At 43.7% G+C, this 26,690-nt stretch overlaps 1 protein-coding gene and 1 long non-coding RNA gene across 2 annotated transcripts; one reads left to right on the top strand and one right to left on the bottom strand.

The window, feature by feature from the left end:
* Positions 1-11,742: 11,742 nt before the first annotated feature.
* Positions 11,743-13,498, bottom strand: LOC128332428 (uncharacterized). Its single transcript, XR_008310652.1, has 2 exons — positions 12,183-13,498; positions 11,743-12,034 (listed from the first exon to the last, which is right to left on the bottom strand). It is a non-coding gene; the product is annotated as an uncharacterized LOC128332428 (long non-coding RNA).
* An 87-nt stretch (positions 13,499-13,585) lies between these two features.
* Positions 13,586-24,112, top strand: MED18 (mediator complex subunit 18). The gene is made up of 3 exons (XM_053266690.1): positions 13,586-13,761; positions 17,452-17,537; positions 23,363-24,112. Exons 2-3 carry the CDS (start codon positions 17,465-17,467, stop codon positions 23,914-23,916), a joined length of 627 nt encoding a protein of 208 aa, XP_053122665.1. The 5' UTR covers positions 13,586-13,761; positions 17,452-17,464; the 3' UTR covers positions 23,917-24,112.
* The last annotated feature ends 2,578 nt before the right edge of the window (positions 24,113-26,690 follow it).

Raw genomic sequence — 26,690 nt, 5'->3', positions numbered from 1 at the left:
ATGATGAAAGGAGTCCACTTCTGTGGTGATTAGTTCAACAGGGCAACCTCATCTCCCGTTGACAGCTACTGTTTGCACATATTCAAACGGGTTACTGCTGACAGAGTCGATATATGTGCTGGAAGTCTCTGATGGTCAGGGGGACCACATGCTCACTCAGATCTGCATGTGATTCCATCATGAGTTTGCTCCAGTACTCCTAGTGCAAGAGGCGTGTGCCGTTCAGAATCAGTAGAAAGTTAATCACACTTTTAAGCAGACCTGTTTGCAATCTGAGACTCCAAAGTGGGGAGCATGACTTTGCTGTGGGGGATTACTGTGTGCCCTGTGCATAATATCTGCTTTGAATTTGGCGTCATGCGGCAGAACTCTTCATAACTAGGAAGTGAAGAAGTGGACAAGGAAAATAGCCCAGGTATAAGACTTGCACACAGATGCTTCTTTATATTTGACATTTTAATCCTGTATAAGGCAAATTGGGGGGAATTGTGCTGCATGTAATAGAAAAATGGTGTGTGTGCCGCCCCCCCACCCGCCCATGGAGGGCGAGGAGAACAGGAGCAGAGTCCATATGAAGGAGCATGCCTTGTCCCACATGTTAGATTTCTGGTGGGAAGCTAACAGCAAAGAGGCATTTTTAAACGTAGTGATTCTCTTATATTAGTAAGAGGAGAACAACTGGCCCTATTCAACCCCAGCACAGCAGATCTCCAGTGGTTGTTGCTGGTACATATTTTATGTCTCTCTTTAGTGTGAGCCCCTTTTGGAGACAAGGAACCATCTTTATTTACTGCTGTATTTACCTGAATGAATCTAAGATGAAGTTTCCTTCAGTTATTTCCTGTTAAATGTTGTGAGTGGGTGTGTCTTAGATTCAGATTCCTCTGTCTTTTGGATAAATAACTTGTATTTAGCCTCTATCTTCTAAGGCATAGTCTGACACTCAAAGTCATCTTTGATTCATGTAAATATGGTATTTTTTCGATGTAAACAGTTTTCAGAACTTTGGTTGCAAAGTGGTATATACATATTGTCGTCATGCATTTCACAAGACTATTCCTATCATCCTAAACAAAAACAGAAGTGAGTCCATGGGGACCTAAGCTCTCTCTCTCTACCAGGTTCTTGCTAAAAGTGAGAATTGCATTGCTCTTAGCACCACTGTAACTTCTTCTGGCCACTGGAGGCATGAGGTCAATTAGTCAGATTCAGTTGTTGAAGGCTATTATGATATTCTATTTCTCTCTTAGTATGGGATGCAGCAGGGAAATGCTTGACTAACAAGCAGAAGCTTGCTGGCTCGAATACCCACTGGTACACCTATATCAGGCAGCAGCGATATAGGAAGATGCTGAAAGGCATCATCTCATACTGCACGGGAGGAGGCAATGGTCAACCCCTCCTGTATTCTACCAAAGAAAACCACAGGGCTCTGTGGGTGCCAGGAGTCAAAATCAACTTGACGGCACACTTTACTTAATGGGATGATTAAAGGTAGTGTGCCGTCAAGTTGGTGTTGACTCCTGGTGACCGCAGAGCCCTTTGGTTGTCTTTGGTAGATTACAGTTAATAAATATTTATTGGTTTTTGGTACTCGGCCCACTGTCTCCAGATAATCTCTTAAGCTAAACTTCTTTAACACAGAGCATACTCTGCTGTGTGAGGGTTTTAATGTTTCTCCTTACACCGCTCAACCGTTCTTAACCAGGGGTCCATGGAGTAGGTACAGGTCATCTATGGAAAATTAAATATATCACTAAAATAAATTCTCCCCCACCCCCGCCACCACAATATCGTAATCAAATATGATGCATCCTTTATTTTCCTTGAATTTTAATGTATAAAATTACAAATGGGGTGAAGGTCCATGGGTAATTATTTGAGCATCTGTAGGTGAAAAAAAGATTCAGAGCCCCTGCTCTGTATTGAGCGCACATGCTCTCACATAAACACGCACAGTATGACTAGCCCTATTCAGACATTATGCTGTACAAGTGTACAGATATATGTACACTTGTTCATGTGTTTGTATGAATGACTGTACCTGGGTTCATGTTAAACCTGGGTACTGGCCCCTCGAATGCATTATACAGATGGGAAGTGTATTGCTGTACCTGTGTTCAGCATAACGTGTGAATAACTGTACCTATGTGTACACATTGCATGAGTGTTCAACATCATGTCTAAACAGAGCTAGAGAATCCAGAGAATGTGAAAAGTGCCCATCAAGTCCACAGAGGAGTCCAGCAAAGGGGGTGAGTTAGTGACTAATTGGTGGGGGCACTTGCCCTCCTCTTGTACCACTTATGTGTTTTGGACTTCGTGCTTTGACAGCTCGCACATATCTGATTGATTGATTGATTATTTATGTATTTATTTATTTAACATATGTGTATACCACCCAAAATGCAGTAGTTTACAACAATACAATTAAATACAATTTAATAAATACAATTGTAATTAAATACAATTTAATTACAATACAATTACTCTGGGTAGTTTACAACAATACAATTAAAAACAACAAATAAAAAGGTTAAAACATTACAACAATTTAAAATTTTAAAACAACATTAAAACTACTAAAAACCATCAAATTATTAAAACAGTATCTAATTAAAAGGCTGGGTGAACAAATATGTCTTGACTGCCTTTTTAAAATTTGTAAGAAATGGGGAGGCTCTTATTTCAGCTGGGAGCATGATTCCAAAACCATCTTCTTCTCAACCCCCTTGAGAATGAAAAAAAACCCCACAGAACTAGTGATTCCAGAGGCGGCCCTTTAATGAGGCACGGTGAAGCTGTCACCTCAGGTGGCAGATGATTGGGGCACCAGCAGGGTGGCAAGCTGCATTCCCCCTCACTGTCATCACAGCAGCTCTGTGGGACCAATCTGACTCTTGCAAGAAGTGTCTCTTCTCACAGTCTTGGAAAGCTTGCAAGAAGCATGAGGAGAGAAGAGGCTTCTGGCAACTTGCAAGAAGAGGAGAGAAGAGGCTTCTGGCAACCTTCACTCCTTCGAGCCCCTTGCTTCCAACGCTCGCCAAGGTTGATTTTTAAAGGCGGCTGGCCTTGCCAGGGGCACAGTAGCATTTCATACCTCACCTCAGGCATCACAATACTTTGGGCCTCCCCTGGGTGACTGTCAGAAAAACAGAGCATGGCTTAGCAGCCACTGCAAAACATCCTGATCAGCCTTCACTCGCCCACAAGCCACATTCACCTTGCCTCTAGCCCTGCACTGTATCGGCCAAAATGTTCAGTGGGAAGAAGGAGAGGGAGATGGGTGGTACACGCCCCCGCCCCCGGCCGCCAGCTGCAAGGGGGCTGCCTCTTATTTGCTCCATGCTTCAAGGTCTCCCTGTTGCCTGGGATGATAACAGCTCTGAATACAGGACTGTTTGCCAAGAGTTATCTCCAGTGGGTTACTCATCAATCTTTGTGGGGAGCCCCTGAGAGGAGTAAGGTGCGAGGGAACAGAGGGGGAATGGCACCAACAGAGTCGTGGAAATAATGTCAGCTGTGTCAAGCTGTGCATTTTGCTCAGTTGTAAAGGCAAGGGATGTGGAGCGCTCATGTTCCTCCTCAGATGCACATACTTCTACTACATCAAATATTTATATACTTTTATTTTTATATACATAACAACCCTGCTGGATCAGGCCCTAGACCCATCTAGTCCCGCTTCCCGTCCTGCTGGCTTAGGGCTTCCCAGAGGCCCACCAGATTTATCCTATTTGTTTTATTGTTTATTCATTCATTCATTTGTTTGTTTGTTTATTTAACATTTATATCCCGCTCTCCCTCCAAGGCCCCCAGAACGGTGTACATAGTTAAGTTTCTCCTCACAACAACATTGTGAAGTAGGTTAGGCTGAGAGAGAAGTGACTGGCACCCAGCAAGTATCATGGCTGAATTGGGGATTTGAATTTGGGTCTCCCCAGTCCTAGTTCAGCACTCTAAACACTGCACCACACTGTGAGTCTCTAGGAAGCCCACAGAGAAGAGGTGAGGCCATGCCCTCTCTCATGCTGTTGCTCCCCTGCAATTGGTATTGAGAGGCATCTTGTCTCTAAGCTGGAGGTGACCTATAGCCCTCAGACGAGTAGCCATTGATAGACCTGTCCTCCGTGAATTTCTCTAAGCCATCTAGGTTGGTGGCTGTCACCACGTCCTGTGGCAAAGAATTCCATAGTTGATTTATGAGCAGCATGAAAAAGTGCTTTCTTTTGTTGGTCCTATATTTCCTGATCTTCAGGTTCATGGGATGATCCCTGGTTCTGATGGGGTGAGAGAGGGAGAAACATTTCTCTCCAAGTTCTCTGAGCATCAAGGCATGACTACAAGGGGAACTCCTATGTTCCCTAATGGAAAGAGTTTGAAAATAAAATTGTCCATGTAGTAGTGCCCCTATATAAATCTATGGTGCGACTGCTCTTGGAAGACTCTGTACAGTTCTGGTCTCCACACCTTAAGGGAGGGCATTGTAGAGCTGGGAAAGGTGCAGAAAAGGGCAACCAGAATGATCAGGGGCTGCAGCAACTCCCTTACAATATTTGGGCCTTTTTAGTTTAGAAAGAAAGCAGGTAAGGGAGGACATGACAGAGGTGTATAGTACTCTGCACAGTGTGGATTAAAAAAATGGAGAGAGAGAGAAGTTTATCTGTCTTTCATGATAGTGGAACTCAGGGTCATCTGTTGAAGCTAAATGCTGGGAGATCAAAGACAGACAAAAGGAAGCACTTCTTTACAAAATGTGCAGTTAAAACTATGGAACTTACTGCCCCTAGATGTGGTGATGGCCACTAATCCAGGTGGTTTTTAAAGGGGGTTAGACAAATTAATGGAGGAGAAGGCTATAGCTGGCTACAGCCACTGCTTCAGAGGGGGGTATGCCCTTAAACACCAGGTGTTAGGGAACACCAATGGGAGGGGGTCGCCTTCCTTCCCCCCACGTGTCGGTTTTCCAGGTGCACCTGCTTAGCCACTACATGAAGCAGGACGTTGGACTAAGCAGGTGCATCTGGGAAACCCACAAGTGGGTGGGGGAGAGGAAGGCAACCCCCTCCCACTGGTGTTCCCTAGCACCTGGTGTTTAAGGGCATGCCCTCCTCTGAAACAGTTTGTTTGTTCTTGTGTTTGTGTGTGTGCAAAACAGAAACTGGGGAAAGTGCCAGCTTTTATGACAGCTCGCATAGCACGGAGGCTAAGAAACCAAGTAACAAGTCAGAATTTAACTCCCTGGTGCAGATCCTATCTTACAATGCTGGGCTTTTAAAACGTGCAACCAGACACATAACACACAGGTCTACTAAAAAAATAATAATGCAGTTCTAAAAGAACTCTATCTCAGTATGGGAGCAGCTTCTCCAAGGTTGCAGGCAGAAGTCTCTCAGCCCTATCTTGGAGCTGCCAGGGAGGGAACTTGAAACCTTCTGCTCTTCCCAGAGCAGCTTCATCCCCTGAGGGGAATATCTTGCAGTGCTCACACATCAAGTCTCCCATTCATATGCAACCAGGGCAGACCCTGCTTAGCTATGGGGACAAGTCATGCTTGCTACCACAAGACCAGCTCTCCTCCTCTTATGGTCTCAGCATAAAGCAGTTTCCTCCATTCCTAACTCAGACACGAGAAACGATATTCTGTAGTTATGAAATGAGTACTAATTGGAATCAGCTCAGTGGGTTTCTCTTTGCAGTGGATTTGATTTCAAAGGGCTGCCTCTGGTCACAGAGTTCTTTCCACCTGTCTGTGTTGTTTGGTGGCTGTTCCTAATGTGCTACAATGGCCTACAAACTACACAAGACAGTTTTGGGAATGGAAAGGATGAATTAAAATATGCCAACCCATTTCAAAAGAGCAATTAGTGTCACTGGTTCCTTGATTAGATCCAGCCAAAATTGCATTAGTTCTTTTTTCTGCTGGAGATGTCTTTGGAAACTAATTCTGCTGACACTAGGCATTTAGGAATCTGTGAAGCTGATAAGAAGGTGCACTCCTTCACTAACTGCAGGCTCCAAGGTGCTGTGGGAGATTATTCTCCCTTTTTCTGGGTCAAAGTGGGGCAGGCAGCTCTTCCCAAGGACAAAGTCTAGAGTGGAGCGATTAGATTCGCTGCTGAATAAGGCCATCCAACTGACCTATTAGTATGTTAGTTGGTGCTGTGTGTGCACGAGTATCTGCTCTAATTCAATCATGTGTTTGAGGATTTTAAAAAAGTGAAATAAGAAGCCAGACACCATTTGAGTGTGGAGGTGAATACTGGAAGTGCTGGATTGGTCTGATCTACAGTGCCAGTCCTGGGAAGAAGTCTGCTCAGCAGCTGATAACAGATAGGTCATCAAATGGCCACAAAATAGAAAGAGGGGACAGTGAGCAAGATGGATCATCCTGTGTTCCTTCCATCATATGTGTTATCAATCTTCTGGTCATCAGAGTAGTGATGTTCCAAAGGAGCAGGGGAAAACTGAAAGGAAGGGAACGGGAAAACAGTTTTTTGGGGAAAGTTGGTCCCGAGACATCCATTTGATTCGTGCTCGGTAAATTGAGTCAGTTATGCCAGTGCGAAAAGGACACCACTTCTAAGTTTGCTTGGTGACGTTGCTGGCTGTGGATGTTAGGAGCCTCCCTCACATTACCTGAGAGCTAGGAAGGTCTTTGCGTTCTCATGCTCATGTTTTTGCTGCATATAATTTTCTGAGTTGCATAACCTTATGTTTGCTTTGCTTTTCGAGCTGAAACCAGTTGAGACATTGGTACATAATGCTAAAGGTATTAAAAATTGTAAAGTATCAAAGGTATATGATGGATTTTGTGTGTGTGTGTGTGTGTGTGTGTGTGATGATACTTTACATATGTGTTTATTATGTACTTGTGAATTCATGATTAATTTTTCTCTCTGCTTTGTAAGTATGTAATGTGTATTAATTTGTAAGACGTGATTTTTTTTTTTTTGTCTAATAAAAACCTCTAATTCTGAGAGGCTGGACTCTGTGGTTGGAAACCTACTCCCAAACTGGATCATGAGCTTGGCCAGATTTTCAAATGGATTGTCACATATCCAGGATTGGCCTGGATAATCCCGGAATCAAATGTCCTGTCCAGGATGTATGAAAGATGTCAACCTGGACACAAAATGTCTAGGAATCTGAATGGGAAATTAGCTTTAACACATTTCACCCATTTTTTGCAACTGGGGATGATGGGAATTGTAGTCCAACAACAGCCAGGGAGTCTCTCGTGGGACACCCGTGGTCTATAAACAGATATGGAGTCATTTCATGCATATCACAGCTTTCTACCTGAACTTCCTACATGCAAACTTCTCAGCCTCCCTAGTTCATGTGATCATGTGACAGAAGTTGCATGTGAGCTGCATGTACTGGAGCACTGAGTTGCATGTGATTGCCATGATTACAACAGCCTTAAGAACATATCTCAACATCATACATGACTAGATACACACCTCCATCTAGTCCAGTATCCTGTTTCCCACAGTGGCCCACCAGATGCCTCTGGGAAGCCCACAGGCAAGAGGTGAACGCATACTCTCTCTCCAGCTGTTGTTCCCCTGTAACTGATATTCAGAGGCCTCCTGCCTGAGCCTATAGCCATCAAGACTAGTAACCACTGATAGACATGGAGGACAGGTCTAAGCCCCTTTTAAAGCCCATCCAAGAAGGTGGCCATCACCACATTCTGTGGCAGATAATTCCATAAACTAACTATGCACTATGGGAAAAACACTTCCTTTGATCAGTCCTAAATTTTCTGGCTGTCTCATGGGATGGACCCCTGGTTCTAGTGTTGTGAGAGAGGGAGAACTTCTCTCTGTCCACTTGCTCCACACCATGCATGATTTTATAAAACCCTATAATCTCTCCCCTCAGTCATCTTTTTTCCAAACAACAAAAAAAAAAAAATCCCAGGTTTTTTAGTCTTGCCTCATAAGGAAGGAGCTCTAGGCCCCTGGTCTTCTTGGTTGCCCTCTTCTACATCTTTTCTAGTTCTAGGCTGTCCTTTTTGGGATGTGGTGACTGACCAGAACTATACTCAGTACTCCAAATGTGGCCACACCATATAACTGTTTGGAAAACTAGTAATTTGTGGTAGTTGAGATTCTGTACTTATGCATTGTCACCTTAAGTGGTGCAGTGGGGAAATGCTTGACTATCAAGCAGAAGGTTGCCGGTTCAAATCCCTGCTGGTACACCTATATCAGGCAGCAGTGATATAGGAAGATGCTGAAAGGCATCATCTCATATTGGGGAGGCAATGATAAACCCCTCCTGTATTCTACCAAATAAAACCACAGGGCTCTGTGGGCGCCAGAAGTCGGAATCGACTTGATAGTATACTTTTACCTTTACTTATGCACCGCCCTTCAATTATTTTATTTTCATAGCAGGCTTTTTCCTTCCTAGCAATCTGGCCATTGTGGGAGAAATGCTTACATTTTTTCCTGGAAACATACCATTCTATACCTGATCTCCTCATCAGAAAAAGATTTCCTTCTATGGTAACATTATCCTGTGAGGTGAACTGTTCAAAGTCCAGATATGATTGAATTCCGTCTAGATTTTAAACAATGCACTTGCTTCTAGACGGGCAAAGATCACCAGCTGTAAAACAAAGCAGTGGGTTTGTCTACAATAGATGTGAGAAAACAAAGCAGGTATCAGATGGCCTATTGCACCTAGCAGAAGATGTCTTCCATTGGAACATAGGAAGCTGCCATATACTGAGTCAAACCATAGGTCCATCTTGCTCAGTATTGTCTACACAGACTGGCAGCGGCTTCTCCAAGGTTGCACGCAGGAATCTCTCTCAGCCCTATCTTGGAGATGCCAGGAAAGGAACTTGGAGCCTAGATGCTCTTCCCAGAGCAGCTCCATCCCCTAAGGGGAAAATCTTACAGCGCTCACACTTCTAGTCTCCCTTTCGTATGCAACCAGGGAGGATCCTGCTTAGCTTAAGGGGACAAGTCATGCTTGGTACCACAAGACCAGCTCTCTTCTCCAAGACCAGCTCTCTTCCCCATTGGCAGAGAAGTTGTTCATAAATCCTTTGGAAAAGGATTAAAATGGATGCTGTCAGAACAATAAGGGGGAAATTTCACATGAGCATCCAGTTGATTAAGTGCCAAACTTGATGTTTCTGATTTGCTTCTATAATTTTCCTGGAAAACAGCGGGCTTTAATCCAACTTCCGCCATGGTCCTGAACTGGGTCACTCCCCCCTTGTGTGCTTTTTATTTCCCGATGGTGCCAGTTCTAGGTAATCTCTAGAATCAGGTGTCATCCCATGAAACAGATGACCAGAAAATTTAGGCTGAACAAAAGAGAGTACTTTTTCACACAATGCATAATTAATTTATGGAATTCTCTGCCATGGGATGATGTGGTGACCACCAGCTTGGATGGCTATAAGTGGGGCTTAGACAAGTTCATGGAGGATGGTCTATCAATTCCTAGTAGTCTGGATGGCCATAGATGGACCACTGGTCTGACTCAGTAAAAGGCAGCTTCCTATATTCCTAGAGCTGTATGGTGAATTTGTTGGAGATGAACTTCCAGTGCATCGACCTTTTGCACCAACTGTCCTAATGACCACTAGGGGCATTGGGAGTAGAGACAGTGAGTCAGGGTCTCCCTATCTGTCCCTACTCTATGACCCCGGAACTGACTCCGCAGCACTTCCTGTGCTGAGACACAATCCTTCCTTTCCTCCTAGAGAGCAGATGGAAACATTCTCTCTCTCTCCTTACCTATCCACTATGTAGTCCTTTAGATTAGATATAGGTCTTTCCTATCCAAGTGTATTTAACCAATAAATGTTTAGTGTTTAGTCATACAAGGATCTCCATGTGTTTTCTCGAAAAAGCTGCAATATCCAAACCATCCTCTGCTACCTACTCTGTCACTGGAGTGTGTGCTCATTCCTTTGTGCTCTGCTGTTTTACCTATTGTGGGCAAAAATCAACAACCTCTGACAGAATTTAGATTTGCTGGTCTAAATAAGTGGGACAAAAGGAAACACATGGCCCTGATTGCACTAGAGAAGCAAAATGCATGAGTGTGACTTCACATTACAACTTATTCTCATTGTTGTCAAGATATGTCATCACTTGGGCTACCTTATGGCTCTCCCCACCGCCCGTAGTTGTACAGTGGCGGTATTTGGATACCACTGTTACGAAACACCTGTTTGTGCCTATTAAAGCAAAGGGAGACTAAGCCTGGCTTTCAAATACCCATTTAGTAGCTCAGCAGATGACTTCATTGCATCCTGGGCAGGCACAGTCACGGGCCAGAACCAGGCAGTGAAGATGGCAGAATTACTTTAGCTGGCTGAGTCATGGACTGGCCCTCCGAGCATTTCCCAAACTGTTTTCCAGACAGATGCAAGATGCCTACAGCTACAGGGCTGATTGCAGCACATGAGGCTGGAAAGATGCCTATGCTGGTGCCCTGCGGATAAGGCTCAGGTAGCAATAAATCACTTTGCTTCTGCATGTGTGCTTGTTGGAAGTGAGCCAGGGAGGAGATAACAGAGGACAAACTCCCCTGGTTGCTCCCCGCCTGCACACCTGCTCCAAGTGTAATAAATGGAGGCACAAACTTCTTGGGCTGCAAAGAAAAATTCTGCAGAAGCCATGATCCAGTGGCATAGCAGGGAAGCAGGGGCCCATGTTCACCCTTACAGTTTCATAGCCTTACATTCTTGAGAGTTCAGTTGCTGTTTGAGCCCTAAAGAGCCCACGTTAAAACTACTGTGTGTGCTGCAATGTGTGTGTGTAGGGGGATGCTTAACTTGCAGAGGTGGCGGCAGGCTCCAAAGGCCTTTAGGTCCAGGCTCCAAAATTACCTAGGTGCGCCTCAGCTTGCAGGCCTCCTGTTTCCGAAGTCTGTTTCAGTGTTCCTTGACATCCAAGCTGGAGGAGGGACAGGAGATAGCAAAACTGCAGAGTCATGGACAGATTTCCACTGACATTAATCAGAAAAGCAACATTCGGGCATCAATTTTTAGTTTTCTAAGAAAAAGAGATAGCATAGAAGAATGGAAGAAGTTGCCACCCAGTGGATGACTGAAGCAAAACAGGAAGAACAGCTACCCAACAGGGAAGCCAAGAAACCACAGCAAGTAACACTTAACCCAAGTCCATGCATGCACACACAGACACTTGTTTTGCTCAGACAGATGCTTGGGAAAGAAAACAGTGCTTAGAAAATGGTGTGAAGGCATATGCTGCTGCTGCGTTGTTGCAGCTTTTTTAAGTTGCCTGGGTGCCATCCTTAAGCCATGTGTGAGGTGATGCAATTATGTAATAAGTAAACAAACACCTGTTCTGAGTCAGATATTTGTTTTCTCAGCTTCTCTGCAATCTTTTGAAAATATGATAATCCAATACTCTTTACATAGTTATCTTCTTTACTCAGCACAGAAACCAGGAAGCAGGTGGAAAGCAGCCCAGGACAGGAAGTCTTGAAGCATGAGAGGATTAACCATTCCTGGGCTTCTGTCCTCTCTCCCATAGCCCTTCTCAGCCATTTTGGCCTTGTTCCTCATCTTTCTTTTTAAGCTACTGGAGGCAGTGCACTCCCTCTCATCTTCAGCACTCAAGTTAGGGTGGCCATGTGTGTAGTTTATGATAGAGGGCAGTTCCCTCTTTGGGGAACATGCCCTCTTCTCTTTATCCATCTCCTCTTTTTTGCCTATCAAGTCAGGGAATACATAAAATATAGTAAGTAAGTAAAACTTTATTTTGGTCGTAGACCAGCAATACAACAATATAAAACAAATAAGAAAATAATGATAATAAGATAATTATATAAAATCAGACTACATTTATATGTATTTGGCATATTGAAATATACTATAATTTGTCCAGGTTGAGGTTTGTCCAGTAGCTTATTTCCTTTCTTTTTCTTTTATCCAGCTCTTCTGGAGATGGTGAGTGGGGATCAAAAGGATTAGACAAATAGTTTATACTTTGATGCCTGCTTGTTTTTTAATGTTCCACATGAAAAGGATCTGAAATTAAGAATCCAGAACACTGAAATTAAGAATCCAGAATTAAGAATCCAATTGGAAAAAAAGACATAAGGAATATATAAATGTAAACTGTATTATAAATAATAAAGACATATAACATAGAGATAATGATAGATCACTAGCCTACCTCACAAGATTGTTGTAAGGAGAAACAGAACTATGTACCCCACTCTGGGCTCCTTAGAAGAATTGTAGAATATAAATGTAAAAATAAATAAAATAAATAAATAAAATAAATGTGAGGCAGAAATGCTAACACAACATAAAATACACTAAATGACAGTTGATCAAAAAGGAGAACTATGTAGTCCATAATAGATATTACAATGACAGCACCCGGTGATAAGCTGTTTTGAACTACTTTGTCAAGTGTCCATATGAATTGTATCATTGGATCTGTTGGGTTGTGTTCTCTATTTTTTAATGTTTCCATTGGAAAAGGCTGGGCTGGGCTCTTAATTATATGTAAATCTATGCATATATATGAACACATTTTATGCAATTTCATGTCCTTGCCTCATCCTCTTCTGTCCCCTTCCTTGGTCATGAATGTCCTACTGTAGATGTCATCTATTTTATTTTAATTTTTTTTGCAATCCATTTCTTCTTTTTTTGGCGATGTGTACCTGGCCACCCTAAATCAAGTGTATGTCTGACCCAGGGTCTCTGAGTGGTTCACAACAAAAGCAGTACAAATTAAAACAGAACCAAAACATTAAAAAAAATTTACAATTCAATATACTGAGTCAGACCATTGGTCTATCTAGCTCTGCATCGTCTTCACAGACTGACAGCAGCTTCTCCAACCTTTTAACTAGAAGATGAGAATGCTCTAGTTGAGCTAATGTGTGATCTGCAGAAAACAGAACAGCAAAAAAATTGCAGGACTTTTCCCATTTAACGAAATTCTTACTAAAAAGTTGCCTCTGATGAATTGAAAAAATATTTTTGTTGCCAAAACAAAACAAAAAAAACAAAAAAAAAACCGTGCAAAGAGGTCCCAGTCAGATTCCCAGTCCCTAGCTGGTTCTAGGGTTTTGTAGCCTCCTCCGAAAGGTGCAATTAAGACAATTCCAGGGAGACCAGTTTGTCCCCTTTTTGATGAAATTTTATAGCCCCCGCCGAAGGGCAGGGAGGTCCTAGAATCACATACCCCAATGCGTGTGCTCCCTTTGATGAACCCTTTGTAACCTCCCCCTCAAAGGCGCAAAGAAGTCCAAGATTCACAGACTCCAACACATTCACAGACTCCAACACTTTGCTCACTTTCAGAAGCCAAAAAAGGTGCAAAGGCACCCCAGATCGCTTTACTAACTTATCTTCAATAAGGTCTAGCTTTACAAACCCCAGCATATACCCTTTGCTAAGTGCTTCTGGTAGCCAAATGCAAACCCAGGGAGCCGCAAACACCTGCACCCACCTAATTCCCTTCCAGACAGCAAACACAACTCCCCCCCCCCGCCTCTAATTTTTGAGCACAGACGCACGTGACATGGGGAGGAGCGTTTGCCCTCGCGAGATATCCGGACTCTGAGCCGGTTCGGGCTTTTCTCAAAGTACGTCACGGGCGGCGCGGGGAGGAGAACGAGGAGGTCTGCGCGCTCCCGCTGGGTGGGAGGAGCAAGCCAGCCAGCGGCGACTGGCACTTGAAGACCAGCCCGGTGCAGGGGCGAAGGGCGCTGCCATTTGTTGCTTGTCTTAGCAAAGTGAGTGCTGAATGTGTAGATGTGCCGGGAGCCCAAATGGGGGCGAGGAAAGACAAGAGGGCAAGATAGGAGCGCAGGAAACTGCCTCCTACTGGGTCGGGGCCTTGGTCCATCTAACTCAGTATTGCCTGCACTGACTGGCAGCAGCTTTCCAGGGTTTTATGTCAGAGTCTCTCCCAGGCCTACCTGCCAGGGATTGAACCTGCGATCTCCTGGCAAGCAGATGCTCCGCTGCCTCCAAGCTACAGCCCCTTCCCTGGCAGAAGGATGTTCGGACGGGCTTGAAATAGCTTCTTCCTTACCCAACTCCTATAACGGTAGAGGCAGAGGTCTGTGCAGGAGAGTGTCTCTCTCTCTGGTCGTTAAGGATCATCTGTGCAGCAGCACAGAATAGCATCCGTGTTGGTCCTCAGGCAGCTGGAACTGGGAGAAAGTGGCTTCCTTTGCTTCCATTTGGGCCCCAAATGAGGGTGAGGGTGAACTGGGCTCTCAAGCATGCACCCATGGAGATCAGTTTCTCCCTGCTCCCTCACACCTTCGTTTAGGGTTGCCAACATTTCATTGCCAGAATGAGGGACACAAGTTTGTTGGGGTGGGCTGGGGCTGGGGGCTAGGAGGTGTATGCAGTGGTAATTAAGAGCCTGAGTATCATTGACGTCTGTGTAAATGAATTATATGCGATTGAATAAATGAGGGACAAATGCTGTCCCTATAGGGACCAACATTTCATCCCTGAAATGAGGGACATGCTGCATAATGAGGGACAGTTGGCAACCCTACCTTAGTTGTACAGGGGATCTGCCGTCTTATGAGTTAAAAGGTATAGGGGGATTGGCATCTCTTAAGCTGCGAGTTCTCAACCTTGGGTCTCTAGATGTTGTTGAAATACAGCTTCCATCATCCTTAGTTAAAGCAAATAATTAAAATCAAAATCAGACTTTAAAAAATCAACTACAAGCCTGACTGAATAGGTGGTTCTTCAGTGTTCTTTTGAAGGCCATCAGAGGTGGTGCAGCTCTAGTTTTGACAGGAGTGTATTCCACAGCCCTGGGGCAACAACACGGGAAACTGCAGTATTCAGATGTCTGTGCATTTGTACATATTTTTGTACATATTATTGTACCTGCATTCATGTAAAAAGTGAACTTGGGTAGAGGCCCCTTAAATTCATGGTACAGTTAGGAAGTGCTGTAACTGTAATCTGTATAGGGATGTGTCTCTGGGTTGGGACTTGAGGGCACGGTGGATCCATTCCTACCTAGGGGGTCGTACTCAGAAGGTGGTGATGAGGGATGCCTGCTCTACCCTTTGGCCTATGGGGTGCCACAAGGATCTATTCTGCCCCCCATGCTGTTTAACATTTACATGAAGCCCCTGGGAGAAGTTATCCGTAGGTGTGGGCTGCGGTGCCATCAATATGTGGATGACACCCAGCTCTACCTATCTTTTAAGTCAGCAGACACCAGGGAGGCAGGGGATGCTCTGAACCAGGGCTTGGAGGCTGTTCTGGATTGGATGGGGGCAAACAAGCTGCAACTTAATCCAGATAAGATGGAAGTGCTCTGGGTTGGCAGAACTGATCATCCGTTTAATGAGGTAAACCTGGACTTGGAAGGGGTCACGCTCCCTCTGAAAGACGAAGTCTGCAGCTTGGGGGTACTTCTGGTCCCAACACTGTCCTTGGAGGCACAGGTGGTGGCAAGTGTGCAGAAGCGCCTTTTCCCAACTAAGACTAGTACGCCAGCTGCGACCCTACTTGGAGAAGTTGGATCTGACCTCAGTCACTCATGCATTGGTAACATACAGATTGGACTACTGCAATGCACTCTATGTGGGGCTGCCCTTGAAGACTGTTCGGAAGCTTCAACTGGTTCAGAATGCTGCCGCAAGAATGCTCATGGGTGCAAGTTGCTTCTCAAGTATTACACCCATCCTGCGTCAGTTTCATTGGCTACTGGTCTGCTTCCAGGATAGATTCAAGGTGCTGGTATTGACCTTTAAAGCCCTACACAGCTTGGGGCCGGGGTACCTGTCAGACCGCATTTGCCCATATGAATCTGCCAGGGCCCTCCGCTCATCATCTCAGGCCCTACTCATGACCCCGCCACTAAAAGAGATCTGGTTGGCAGGGACTAGAGACAGGGCCTTTTCAATTGTGGCCCCTTGGCTTTGGAACACCCTCCCTGAAGAGCTTTGCCATGCTCCCTCCCTCAGTGTTCTTAAAAAACATCTTAAAATACGTCTTTTTAAGGAGGCTTTTTAATGCTCCATTATTATTATTTTGTTATGTATGGTAGGTTCTTTAGCTTTTTATAATTTTCAGTTTTAATTTGAACTTAATGATTGTGGTTTTTAATCTGACAACTTTTTTCTTTTCTTTTCTTGTTTAATTTAGTTAGTTTTATTACTTTTATTGTATCTTTTGTCTGTCTTATTGTTGTGAGCTGCCCAGTTGTGCAGTAGTGCACTGGAGGGGCGGGGTATAAATATTTTTAACAACAACAGTAATAATATACTGAGTGTATGAGTGTTGAACTTAATGGGTGAATAGACCTTCTGGGTCCACACAAACACACAGGGTTTTTACACAACCCCCTGCTAACTGGGCAAAGAGGCACCTTTCAAAGTGGTGACTTAACGTGTGTTATAGTTAGCAGGGGGAGAGTGACTGTCCTGTTTCAGCCAGGCACAGCATCTTTCCAGTAGCTGTTGCTGGTGTCTGCCTTTGGATTGTTTTTAAGAGTGTGAGCCCTTTGGGGACAGGGAACCATCTTCTTATTTTTCCTATGTAAACCACTGTGAGAACTCTTTAGATGAAAAGTAGTAAGTAAATAAATACAGCAGATGCCTTCTAGGACTATACAGTTTGATACGCCACAATGATCACTTATGCGGCAAAGAACCTGGAGGAGGGTGTGCGCGCGTGTGTGCACACATGCATGCGCACACATACATACACATATCTCCTCCAGGCTGCTCACCCCATAAGTGGCCATTGGGAAGTATCAGAATGTATACAGAGTAGGAATGTGCACAAATGTATCGGTGGGGCGGGAAATGGTACCTTTTAAGCATGAGGAAATCAGGCCCTTACCTGTTCCACTGCTGCTTTCCCGGGCACACTGCTCAGAAGTCCGTGCATGGCTGCGGGGCTTCACCCAGCAGCCTGTGTACAGTGGTCATATGTGTCCCGCCGCCATGCACAGGCTGCTGGGTGAAGCCCCGCAGCTACATGTGGACTTCTAAGCGGTGCAGCACCACGCCTGGAAAAGCAGCAGAGGAGCAGGTAAGGACCTGTTCACTCATGCTTAAAGGTCCTGCTCCCCGCCCTGCCAAAACAATTTGATGGGCCACACCGAATCTTAGTGCACATTCCTAATACAGAGCCCTGAAGGGCATCTACTGGATTTGAAGTGAGAATACATCTTTATAATCATAGAACTGCAGGATTGGAAGGAACCCTGGAGGTCTTCTAGTCCCACCCTCTGCTAACTGCAGGAAACTGCTACAGCATCCCTCACAGACAGACATCCAGCTGCTGTCTGAAAACCCTAGGGAAGAATAGCTCACCCGTGCATAAGGCAGAATGTTCCTTGTTTTGCCTTGAGGGAAAGAAAATTTTCCTGCGGTTGTGCTTGAACTACTATACCTTTCTTCTTTATCTTTTATTTTTCTTCCTGTTTCTTGTAGGAAAGATAAGACCATGGAGGCCCCTCCCGTCACAATGATGCCTGTCACCGGCGGCACTATTAACATGATGGAATATTTACTTCAAGGTAAAGGCAAGGACGGCTTGAATCGTACATCTGAGTCATGCATATGACGGTCTACTTTGAGAATGTAAAAACAATAACAGAGACTTGTGGCAGTTCAAAGACAGAAGCATTTATTTCAGCATAAGCTTTTGTGGGCTAAGCCCACAAAAACCCACATCGCTTGTGGGCTAAGCCCACATCACTTGCATAGTTTTAAAAGTGCCAAAATGAAGGTGTTGGTCTTTAAGGTGCCAGAAAGGTACTGGCTGACACACATAGCAAGGATGCAGCAGTGCAGCAAGGGTGAAGCCTAACAGAACTTATCAACTGATTGCTCTGGTACAGCAGGGAAGCAGCAATTATTTGGTGCCTTCCCCTTCTCCATAAAGTGCCACCCAAAAAGATGTCCCCAAGGGCTGCACGATCCCCAAGGATATATATATCCAGGTGGCACCAAAAGCTTTCTGGGAACGGGAAGGTATCAAGTCATTGTTGCTTCTCTGCTGCGCAGGCAGGTGGAAAATCCTGTTGCGCTGCTCTCTTGCTGCACCTTTGCTCAGCCACTTTTATTTTTATTTTTGGCATTTATATACAGCTTTTCAGGCAGACCTTCCAAAGCAGTTTACATAAAAGCTTTGATAAAATACCATACATCCAAGCCACATGTTTAGATCTTGTTTTGCTACAACAGAAGAACATGGGTCCAGAACACTGCGGATGGTGTAGCAGCTAGAGCATTGAACGAGGACCGGGGACACCCAAGTTCAAATCCCCATTCAGAAATGAAACCTGCTGAGTGACTCTGGGTCAGTCATTCCTCTCTCAGCCTACCTACCTCACCAGGTTGTTATGATGAGAGACATAACCATGGACACTGCTCTGGGCCCCTTGAAAGAAGAGCAGAATAGAAACGAAAAAATAAAATGTATTAGTAATGCAGATGTGTTCCTTCCATACCTTCTGGACTGTTAAAGAGATAGGGCTGTTCTTTAGGTCTGGCAATCACATTATACAGCAATAGCAACAAATCCCTGTCTGTCATAGTATCCATGCTCAATAGGGAGCCACAGCTGGTCCTGGCTCTTTGATGTGAGTCTCTGCAGGATGCCTGTGTGTGTGTGTTTTTTTTACAAAATATATTCACTGAAGATTTTCCAAAATATTGTAAGCATCTTAAAGAGCACTTCATTACAAACAGAACCTACTGCAGAATACAGAGCATTCCACTCACAAAGTTTTACAGTTGTGATAACCTATCACTGTTTACCATTAGTAGATCTAGTAGGTTAGTATATCTTTTGTTTTACAAGTGCTTTCTCTACAAAGTAAGAATACAGTATCAAGCAGCGTTGTCGTTTCTGACATTTCCTGTCCCAAGACCTCCTGCCAAAAGGAGCTAGACTAGAAGGTGGTCTTGGGCAAATATCTTTATTGCTAATGTTGGGAATGTGCACGAATTGTGATTTGATCACTGATTCGTATCACAGCCCAAGCACCTTTACAAGGGAGGAGAGCAGGTCTGTACCTGCTCCTCTGCCACTCTCCAGTTCCTGTGGCAGCACTCCTCCCAGCACCCCTCACATGCCAGCAGCTCTCCCCAACTGCTTTTGCATGCTGGCAGAACACACATGAACTCCATGCATGCATGGAGGCCATTTGCGTGTTCAGCATCGCCTGAGGAGGAAAGCAAGGAAATAACCTTGGTCTCCTCCTTTTAAAGGTGCCCAGGCTATGCTATGAATCAGTGATCAAATCACAATTCATGCACATCGCTTGTTAACAGGAATAATAAAGATAATCCACATATTAAGGAACTTATCCTCCTTTATGTTGTTCTTTTAGCTATTCTTAGGTGTTGTGTTGTGTTGGGGTGGTAACTGTTGGGTAACATCCTGCCACCTTTAGAAAACTGAAATCAGATGAAAGCAAATGCTTATCTACAAAAATGTTTGCCTAGCCCTAACAAAAGAGCACTGATAGGAGAACCAAACACAACTCCACAAAGATTATCTCCTTATCTCTGCAGAGCCCTCTTCATACAGTCTGCTTTTAAATGCATATTTAAAAAACAGGCAGTGTGAATGTGAAACAAGTGTTTGCTAAGACAGGAATCAGACTGCTTTGAATTGGAGGATGGCTGGCATGGGGTTGCTGAATCCATGGGGTACCAGAATATGGGCAATCACAGCAACCAATTAATTAATTAATTAATTAATTAAAATCAGACCTAGGAAGCTGCCTTCTACCATGTCATTTATTCAGTTTATATACTGCCTGACTCTGAAGGCTCTAGGCGGTTTACAAAAGTAAATACAATAACGGCAAAAGAAAACAACCATTTGTTTTGAACAACGATTTAAAATATTCACAGATTATTAAAAGCCAGGCTAAAAAAATGTGTCTTCTCTTTTAAAGGTGGGTAAAGATGTTGAAATCCACCTGATGGCGCAGTGGGAAAATGCTTGACTAACAAGCAGCAGGTTGCCGGTTCGAATCGATACATACTATATTGGGCAGCAGCGATATAGGAAGATGCTGAAAGGCATCATCTCTAATAAAAACAAAAGGCAGATCATTACATGGAATTTGCCAGTTACGGAATTATTGTATTTGAAAAATAAGTCTGGATTTCAAACAGCAAAATCGATTAAATATTTGGGGATTAATTTAACAGGCAATAATAAAGACCTGTTCAAGAACTATTACTTACCAGTGTGGAATCTTATCTTAGCAGACTTAAATAGGTGGAAAAAACTAAATCTTGTCTGGGGAAGATAGCATCGGTTAAAATGAATATTTTACCAAGAATGAATTTCTTATTTCAAATGATTCCAGTTAAGATTGAAGGTAAGATGTTGAATATGTGGCAGAAGCATATAAACTCACTTATTTTGGCTTATAAGAAACCAAGAATCAAGTTTAGGATTATGCAAGATGCAAAAGAATGGGGAGGATTGGCTGTCCCTAACTTGAAATTATACTTCCATGCCAGTTGTTTGACATGGATTTCAGATTGGATCAGAGAACCATATGGTCCGATTATGAATATGGAGGGATCAGATCTTCCAGATGGGTTACATACGTGTTTATGGACTAATATAAAAAGAAATGACCAGGACATAAAATCCCATACAATTAGAAATAGTCTGCTAAGTGTTTGGGACAAGTATAAGAAAAGGATCAGCCCAGATCTATCACCTTTGGCATCTATTTTAAACATTTTTCCCCATAAAAAAAGAAAAATCTAATGAGTTTGATCCTTGTAGAGAGAAGGCATAGCTTATGCCTTTTATGCAAAGCTTAACTACTGGGAAAACAAAACTTAAATCTATTCAAACCCTCACTTGGGAATGGTCTGAGGAACCTTCATGGTTTCAGTATTTATAAATTAGTCCTATAGTGCAGAAAGAAGTACAAAGACAAGGTGATAAACTTAGAGATTTAATGGAATTTGAAGTACTTATAAACAAAAATGCTGATCATTTACTGGGATTGATATATAAGTTGCTGTTAAAATATGATTCAGGAACAGATAAAAGACTGCATGATTAAGTGGATGCAAAATTTAAACAGAACAATTGATATCCAACAATGGGAACATCAATGGAATGTGAATATTAAATTTACAGCAAATAGTACCTTAAGAGAAAATTGGTACAAAATGTGTTTTTGTTGGTACATTACTCCGACATGATTGGAAAGATGGACCGTAATTATTCTGGAGACTTGGAAATGTAAGAATCATGAGGGAATATTCTATCATATGTGCTGGACTTGTAGCAAAACACAGGTTTTTTTGTGGGGGGGGGAGGATCACTCTAAGATGCAACAAATTTTAAATATAAAAAATTTCCCTATTCAACTGAACTTTTTTTTGTTAAACAAGACTAAACCTTATATACTAACTAAACACAAAGAGTTGTCCTTGTATGTGATCACTGCTGCCAGGATTCTCTATGCTGCCAATTGAAGATCAAAGGCAACTTGGATGAATGGCTACTAAATCTATGGGAATATGCCTCAATGGCTAAGATCACTGCTTATTTACGGAATACCTAAGATGAAATATTTATTTATTATTATTTATTTATTCAATTTTTATACCTCCCTTCCAAAGTGGCTCAGGGCGGTTTACAATTAAAACAAAACCATTAAAACCAATAACAGTTAAAACAGAAATATAAACAATTTAAAACATCAATTAACAATTAAAGCATAATAAAAAACAATTAAACAACCAGAACGATTAAAAACCCTGGAAACCAGGTTATAGCATTAAAACAATTAAAACCCCTGGAAGGCCAGGCCAAACAAATTGATTTTTTGGGCTCTCCTGAAGGTCAATAAAGAACTAAGATTGCGGATTTCTGCTGGGAGTGCATTCCACAGCCCAGGAGCAGCTACAGAGAAGGCCTGCCTTTGAGTCACCACCAGATGAACCGGTGGTAACTGGAGATGGATCTCCTCAGATCACCTTAACGTGCAGTGGGGATCATATAGAAGAAGGTGCTCTCTTAGATAACTCGGACCCAAGCCATTCAGGGCTTTAAAGGTAATAACCAGCGCTTTGTATTTTGCCTGGAAACATATCAGCAGCCAGTGTAACTGTTTCAAAACAGGCATAATATGGTCTCTCCGGGTTGCCCCAGAGACCAATCTGGCTGCCACATTTTGAACTAACTGAAGTTTCCGAACTGCATACAAAGGCAGCCCCACGTAGAGCACATTGTAATAGTCAAGCCGGGTGGTTATCAGCTGATGCACCACTGTTTTTAGGTAATCCTCTTCAAGGAATGAGTGCAGCTATTTATATATTTGCATTAACCTGGGAACTTTTCATAAATTACAGTTTAGCACAGGGTCAACATCCACACCCAAAATTTGAGTTTTTTTTAGTACTGAGAGTTGATTAATACATTACTTATATCTTTCTGTAATATCTGATGTCAGAGGGAAGGTTGGCAAAGGATTGAAGCAGAATCCCGGATTGTTATATGTAACTGTTGGAAGTTCAAGAGATAATGTAATCATGTTATTTCCTTTTGTTTTCTTAGTGAATAAAAATATTATTATTTAAAAAAAATGAAAGGCATCATCTCATACTGTGTGGGAGGAGGCAATGGTAAAAGAAAACACAGGGCTCTGTGGGCGCCAGGAGTCGAAATTGACTTGATGGCACATTTTACTTTAAAGATGTTGAATCATGAACAGCTATAGGGAGCGCATTTCAGAGCCCAAGAGCGGCCATAGAGATGGCCCACTCCCGAGTTGCCACCAGACAAGCTGGCGACATCTGGAGACAAACTTCTCTCAATGACCTCAGTGTGCGGTGGGGATCATGCAGATTAGTCATAAGAACATAAGAAAAGCCCTGCTGGATCAGGCCCAAGGCCTGTCTAGTCCAGCATCGTGTTTCACACAATAGCCCACCAGATGCCTCTGGGGAGCTCACAGGCAAGAACTGAGGGCATGCCCTCTCTCCTGCTGTTACTCCTCTACAACTGGTATTTAGAGGCATCTTGCCTAAATACCAGTTGCAAGTATTTCCGTCTAGCTCAGAATGTCTACACTGACTGGCAGCAGCTTTCCAAGGTTTCAGGCAGGAATCTCTTCCAGCCCTCCCTACAGATGCCAGGGATTAAACTTTGGACCTTCTGCAAGCATGTTGAAGATGCTGTTCCACTGAGCTACAGGTCCATCCCCTAAGGGGAATCTCTTGTAGCACTCACATGAAGTTTCCCATCCAAATGCAAACCAAGGTGGCTCTGCTTAGCAAAGGGGAACATTCATGCCTGCTACCGCAAGACCAGCTCCCTAGTAATGTCTTGTGTTCTTTTCCTCTCTAGGGAGCGTTTTGGACCAAAGCCTGGAGAGCCTCCTCCATCGACTCCGGGGCCTCTGTGACAACATGGAACCTGAGACCTTCCTGGACCACGAGATGGTGTTCCTCCTGAAGGGGCAGCAGGCCAGCCCCTTTGTCCTGCGCGCACGGCGCTCCATGGATAAGCCTGGCACTCCTTGGCATCTGCGGTATCTTGGGCAGCCGGAAATGGGAGACAAGAATCGCCACGCCTTGGTACGCAACTGCGTGGACATTGCCACATCGGAGAACTTGACAGACTTCCTCATGGAGATGGGCTTCCGCATGGACCACGAGTTTGTGGCCAAGGGACATGTTTTCCGCAAGGGCGTCATGAAGATTGTCGTGTATAAGATCTTCCGCATCTTGCTTCCGGGAAATACTGAGAACACTGAGCCTTTGTCTCTCTCCTACCTGGTGGAGCTCAGCATTGTTGCTCCAGCAGGACAGGACATGGTTTCTGATGACATGCGGAGTTTTGCTGAGCAGTTGAAACCTTTAGTTCACTTAGAGAAAATTGATCCCAAACGGCTGATGTGAGCAAGATAGCCCTCATTCAAAACTGGATCTTTACTGTCACAGAGGCTGGGGGATTTTAGAAGGCTTTGACCATTGGAGACAGATGTCTGGTTCATACCTCTTGAAAGAAAGCAAAACTAGGTGATCTGATTGGTCTCATACCATTTCATAGGTGTATTATTTGACTCCAAATAAAGAGGGTAACCATTACAGTCTAGCATTGCTATGGGCTTTCTTTTTTATTCAATTCTGATATTGGAGCATCCAGTGTTTGAGCTGCAGGCATTATCCTTAGGCATGTTTCAGAAGAATCTTGCCTGATCCTTGATTGGGACTACACTGTGAGGCATCCTAGCCAGCTTTGGGAGCTGTGTATGTTCCTGATTTTTGATTGCATGCTAGCAGAAACCTAGGTAGGAGGAGGGGGAGTGATTGTCTGAGATAAAGGAGCTGGGTAGGACGACGTTTCCTCCCACCCTGTTAATATGCTGGGTAGGACAGCACTATCCTACCCAGCTCTTCTCTCACACACAATTTAAAATTGGGAGTGTGTACAGCTCCCAAAGCTGGATAGGATATTTGTCCTACCCAGTTTTCAATCATGTGAACTGCTTTAATAACAGTTCATGTGACTTGGCATGTTTGTTTATTTCTAAGTACTTGTGTTTTTGTACACTGCAGCACTTTAAATTTCTATTTCCTAAAGTTTCACTGCAGTTCAGATAATTTTCTGTCTGTTCTAGTGTAGAAGCATCAAATATGCTAGACTCCTGTGGTCCAACAGTGTGAATTTGAATTTACAATACAAAAGTGGTGTTTACTTGAGATCTCTTAACAGCTGAGGTATAACTGATTCTGAAAATGCACCCTTGCTTCAAAATGTAAGAAATGCAGCCAGCACTTAGGTGGTCTCCTGCAAATTGTCCCATGGCCTGCCTTTTGCCTATGCCTGAATCATGCCATCCTAATTCTTCATAGGAACATAGGAAACTGTCCTATGTTGGACCGAGTCAGACTATTGGTCCATCTAGCTTAGTATTGTCTACACCGGCTGGCAGCGGCTCTCCAAGGTTTCAGTTAGGAGTCCCTCCCAGCCCTACTTGGAGATGGCAGGAATTGAAACCTGGGGCCTTCTGCATGCAAAGAACATGCCCTTCCACTGAGCTACAGCCCCATCTCCTAAGGGGAATATATTACAGCAGAAAGTGCTCACATGTAGTCACCCATCCAAATGCAAACCAAGGTGAATCCTGCCTAGCAAAGGAGACAGCTCATGTTGCTACTGGCTTTTTGCCTCTTTTCACTTTCACTTTATGCCTAGATCAACTTACTGTCTGTGTGACATTGTTCTCATTCATAGGAAGCACACCCTCATGACCAAAATCATGAGTGTCTAGCCAGGCTCCAAGCCCAGTTTGTGCTCCTGAGAACCAGTTGTATGTTAGCAAAAATTAGGTGCGACGAGGGGAAAGTGATTGTGTTACTAGTCCTGATCTGGGTAAGATGATGATGGCCAACCAACATCACTTACCCAGCATCGTATGGAGGGTGGAAAAGCACATTCCAGACCATTCTACCCAAATCAGGACTAGCACACAATAGCTTTCCCTTCCCTTCCTCCTACCTTGATTTTTGCTAATACAGAACCAGTTCTTGGGCATGCACGTGGGGCTTGGATCCTCCTACCCAAGCTTTGGCCATGAGAACAAACTTAGGATCCAAGAGAGCATATGAGAGACTTGAAATTTTAGTCGGCGAGCGATGTTCTGAGACAAAAAAAGCAGAATGCAAAGCCCTATCATGGGGTGGGGTCGTGAGCACTCTCTTCCAACTAAACTATGAGTGAACTTCTTTGTAACAAAAGGATTGCCTTCTTCCCTAGTGACACGCTTCCCTTGTGCACCTGAGTAGGGTTGTACACAGACCATTTGCTGCAGTTTGGTCTGAATTCAGACCAAACCATGGGTTGCTGAACCAGTTGGGTTGAACCCACTAGCTGGGCCAATCAGCTCAATGAACCAGCTCAAACTGGCCCGGTTCATAGAGGACTGATGCGCAATTGAACCAGTTCTGCACATCCCTATGCCTGAGGCCCTACTCTATAGCCTGATTCAGACAAGCTGTATGAGTGTACAGATGTCTGTACACTCCTATATGTGTTTGTGTGAATGACTGTAGCTGTGTTCATTTTAGAAGTGAACCTGGATATAGGCCCTTCAAATGCATGGTACAGATAGGAAGTGTACTTCTGTACCTATGTGTACTATACACTCGTTATATAAGTGTTGAGCATAATGTGTGAAAGGGCCTTGTATTCTACTGCCAACTGAATTTCAGCAGGTTCTGCTGAGAGCAGGGCTTCTGGGATGTTGTTGACCTGTGGATGGGAGGCCCTATGCCCTTCTCACTGTACGTCTTCAGATGACTAGCTTTGCAAAGAGACTTTTGAATGTGATCAATTTGTTCCTTAGTTTGTGCCTCAAGCTGCAGTTCTCTGTTCTGCTGAAAAGGGTTTCTTTTCTGCCGCTGGAGTTCTGTATTTTAATGTTATTAAGCTTCATTAAGTTACTTGATAAGAGTGACAGGATATACATTTAAAACAGGGTAGTGGGAAAAGCAGGCATGAAATGGAAAGGTAGAAATGTCTCTCCCAACCCTACCTACAAATACCAAGGATTTAAACTGGGACCTTCTGTATGCAAATCAGATGCTCTACTATATCGGGCAGCAGCAATATAAGATGCTGAAAGGCATCATCTCATACTACACGGGAGATGGCAATGGTAAACCCCTCC

This window comes from Hemicordylus capensis, chromosome 7 (genome assembly GCF_027244095.1).
Source record: "Hemicordylus capensis ecotype Gifberg chromosome 7, rHemCap1.1.pri, whole genome shotgun sequence".
Taxonomy (NCBI): domain Eukaryota; kingdom Metazoa; phylum Chordata; class Lepidosauria; order Squamata; family Cordylidae; genus Hemicordylus; species Hemicordylus capensis.
The sequence above is the reverse complement of the archived record's forward strand: the minus strand, read 5'-3'. Positions and strand labels throughout refer to the sequence as shown.

Coding starts and splice junctions, on each gene's coding strand:
- MED18 (XM_053266690.1), top strand. CDS start 17,465: ATGGAGGCCCCTCCCGTCACAATGATGCCTGTCACCGGCGGCACTATT. Junction 17,538..23,362: donor GATGGAATATTTACTTCAAG/GTAAAGGCAAGG, acceptor TTTCCTCTCTAG/GGAGCGTTTTGGACCAAAGC.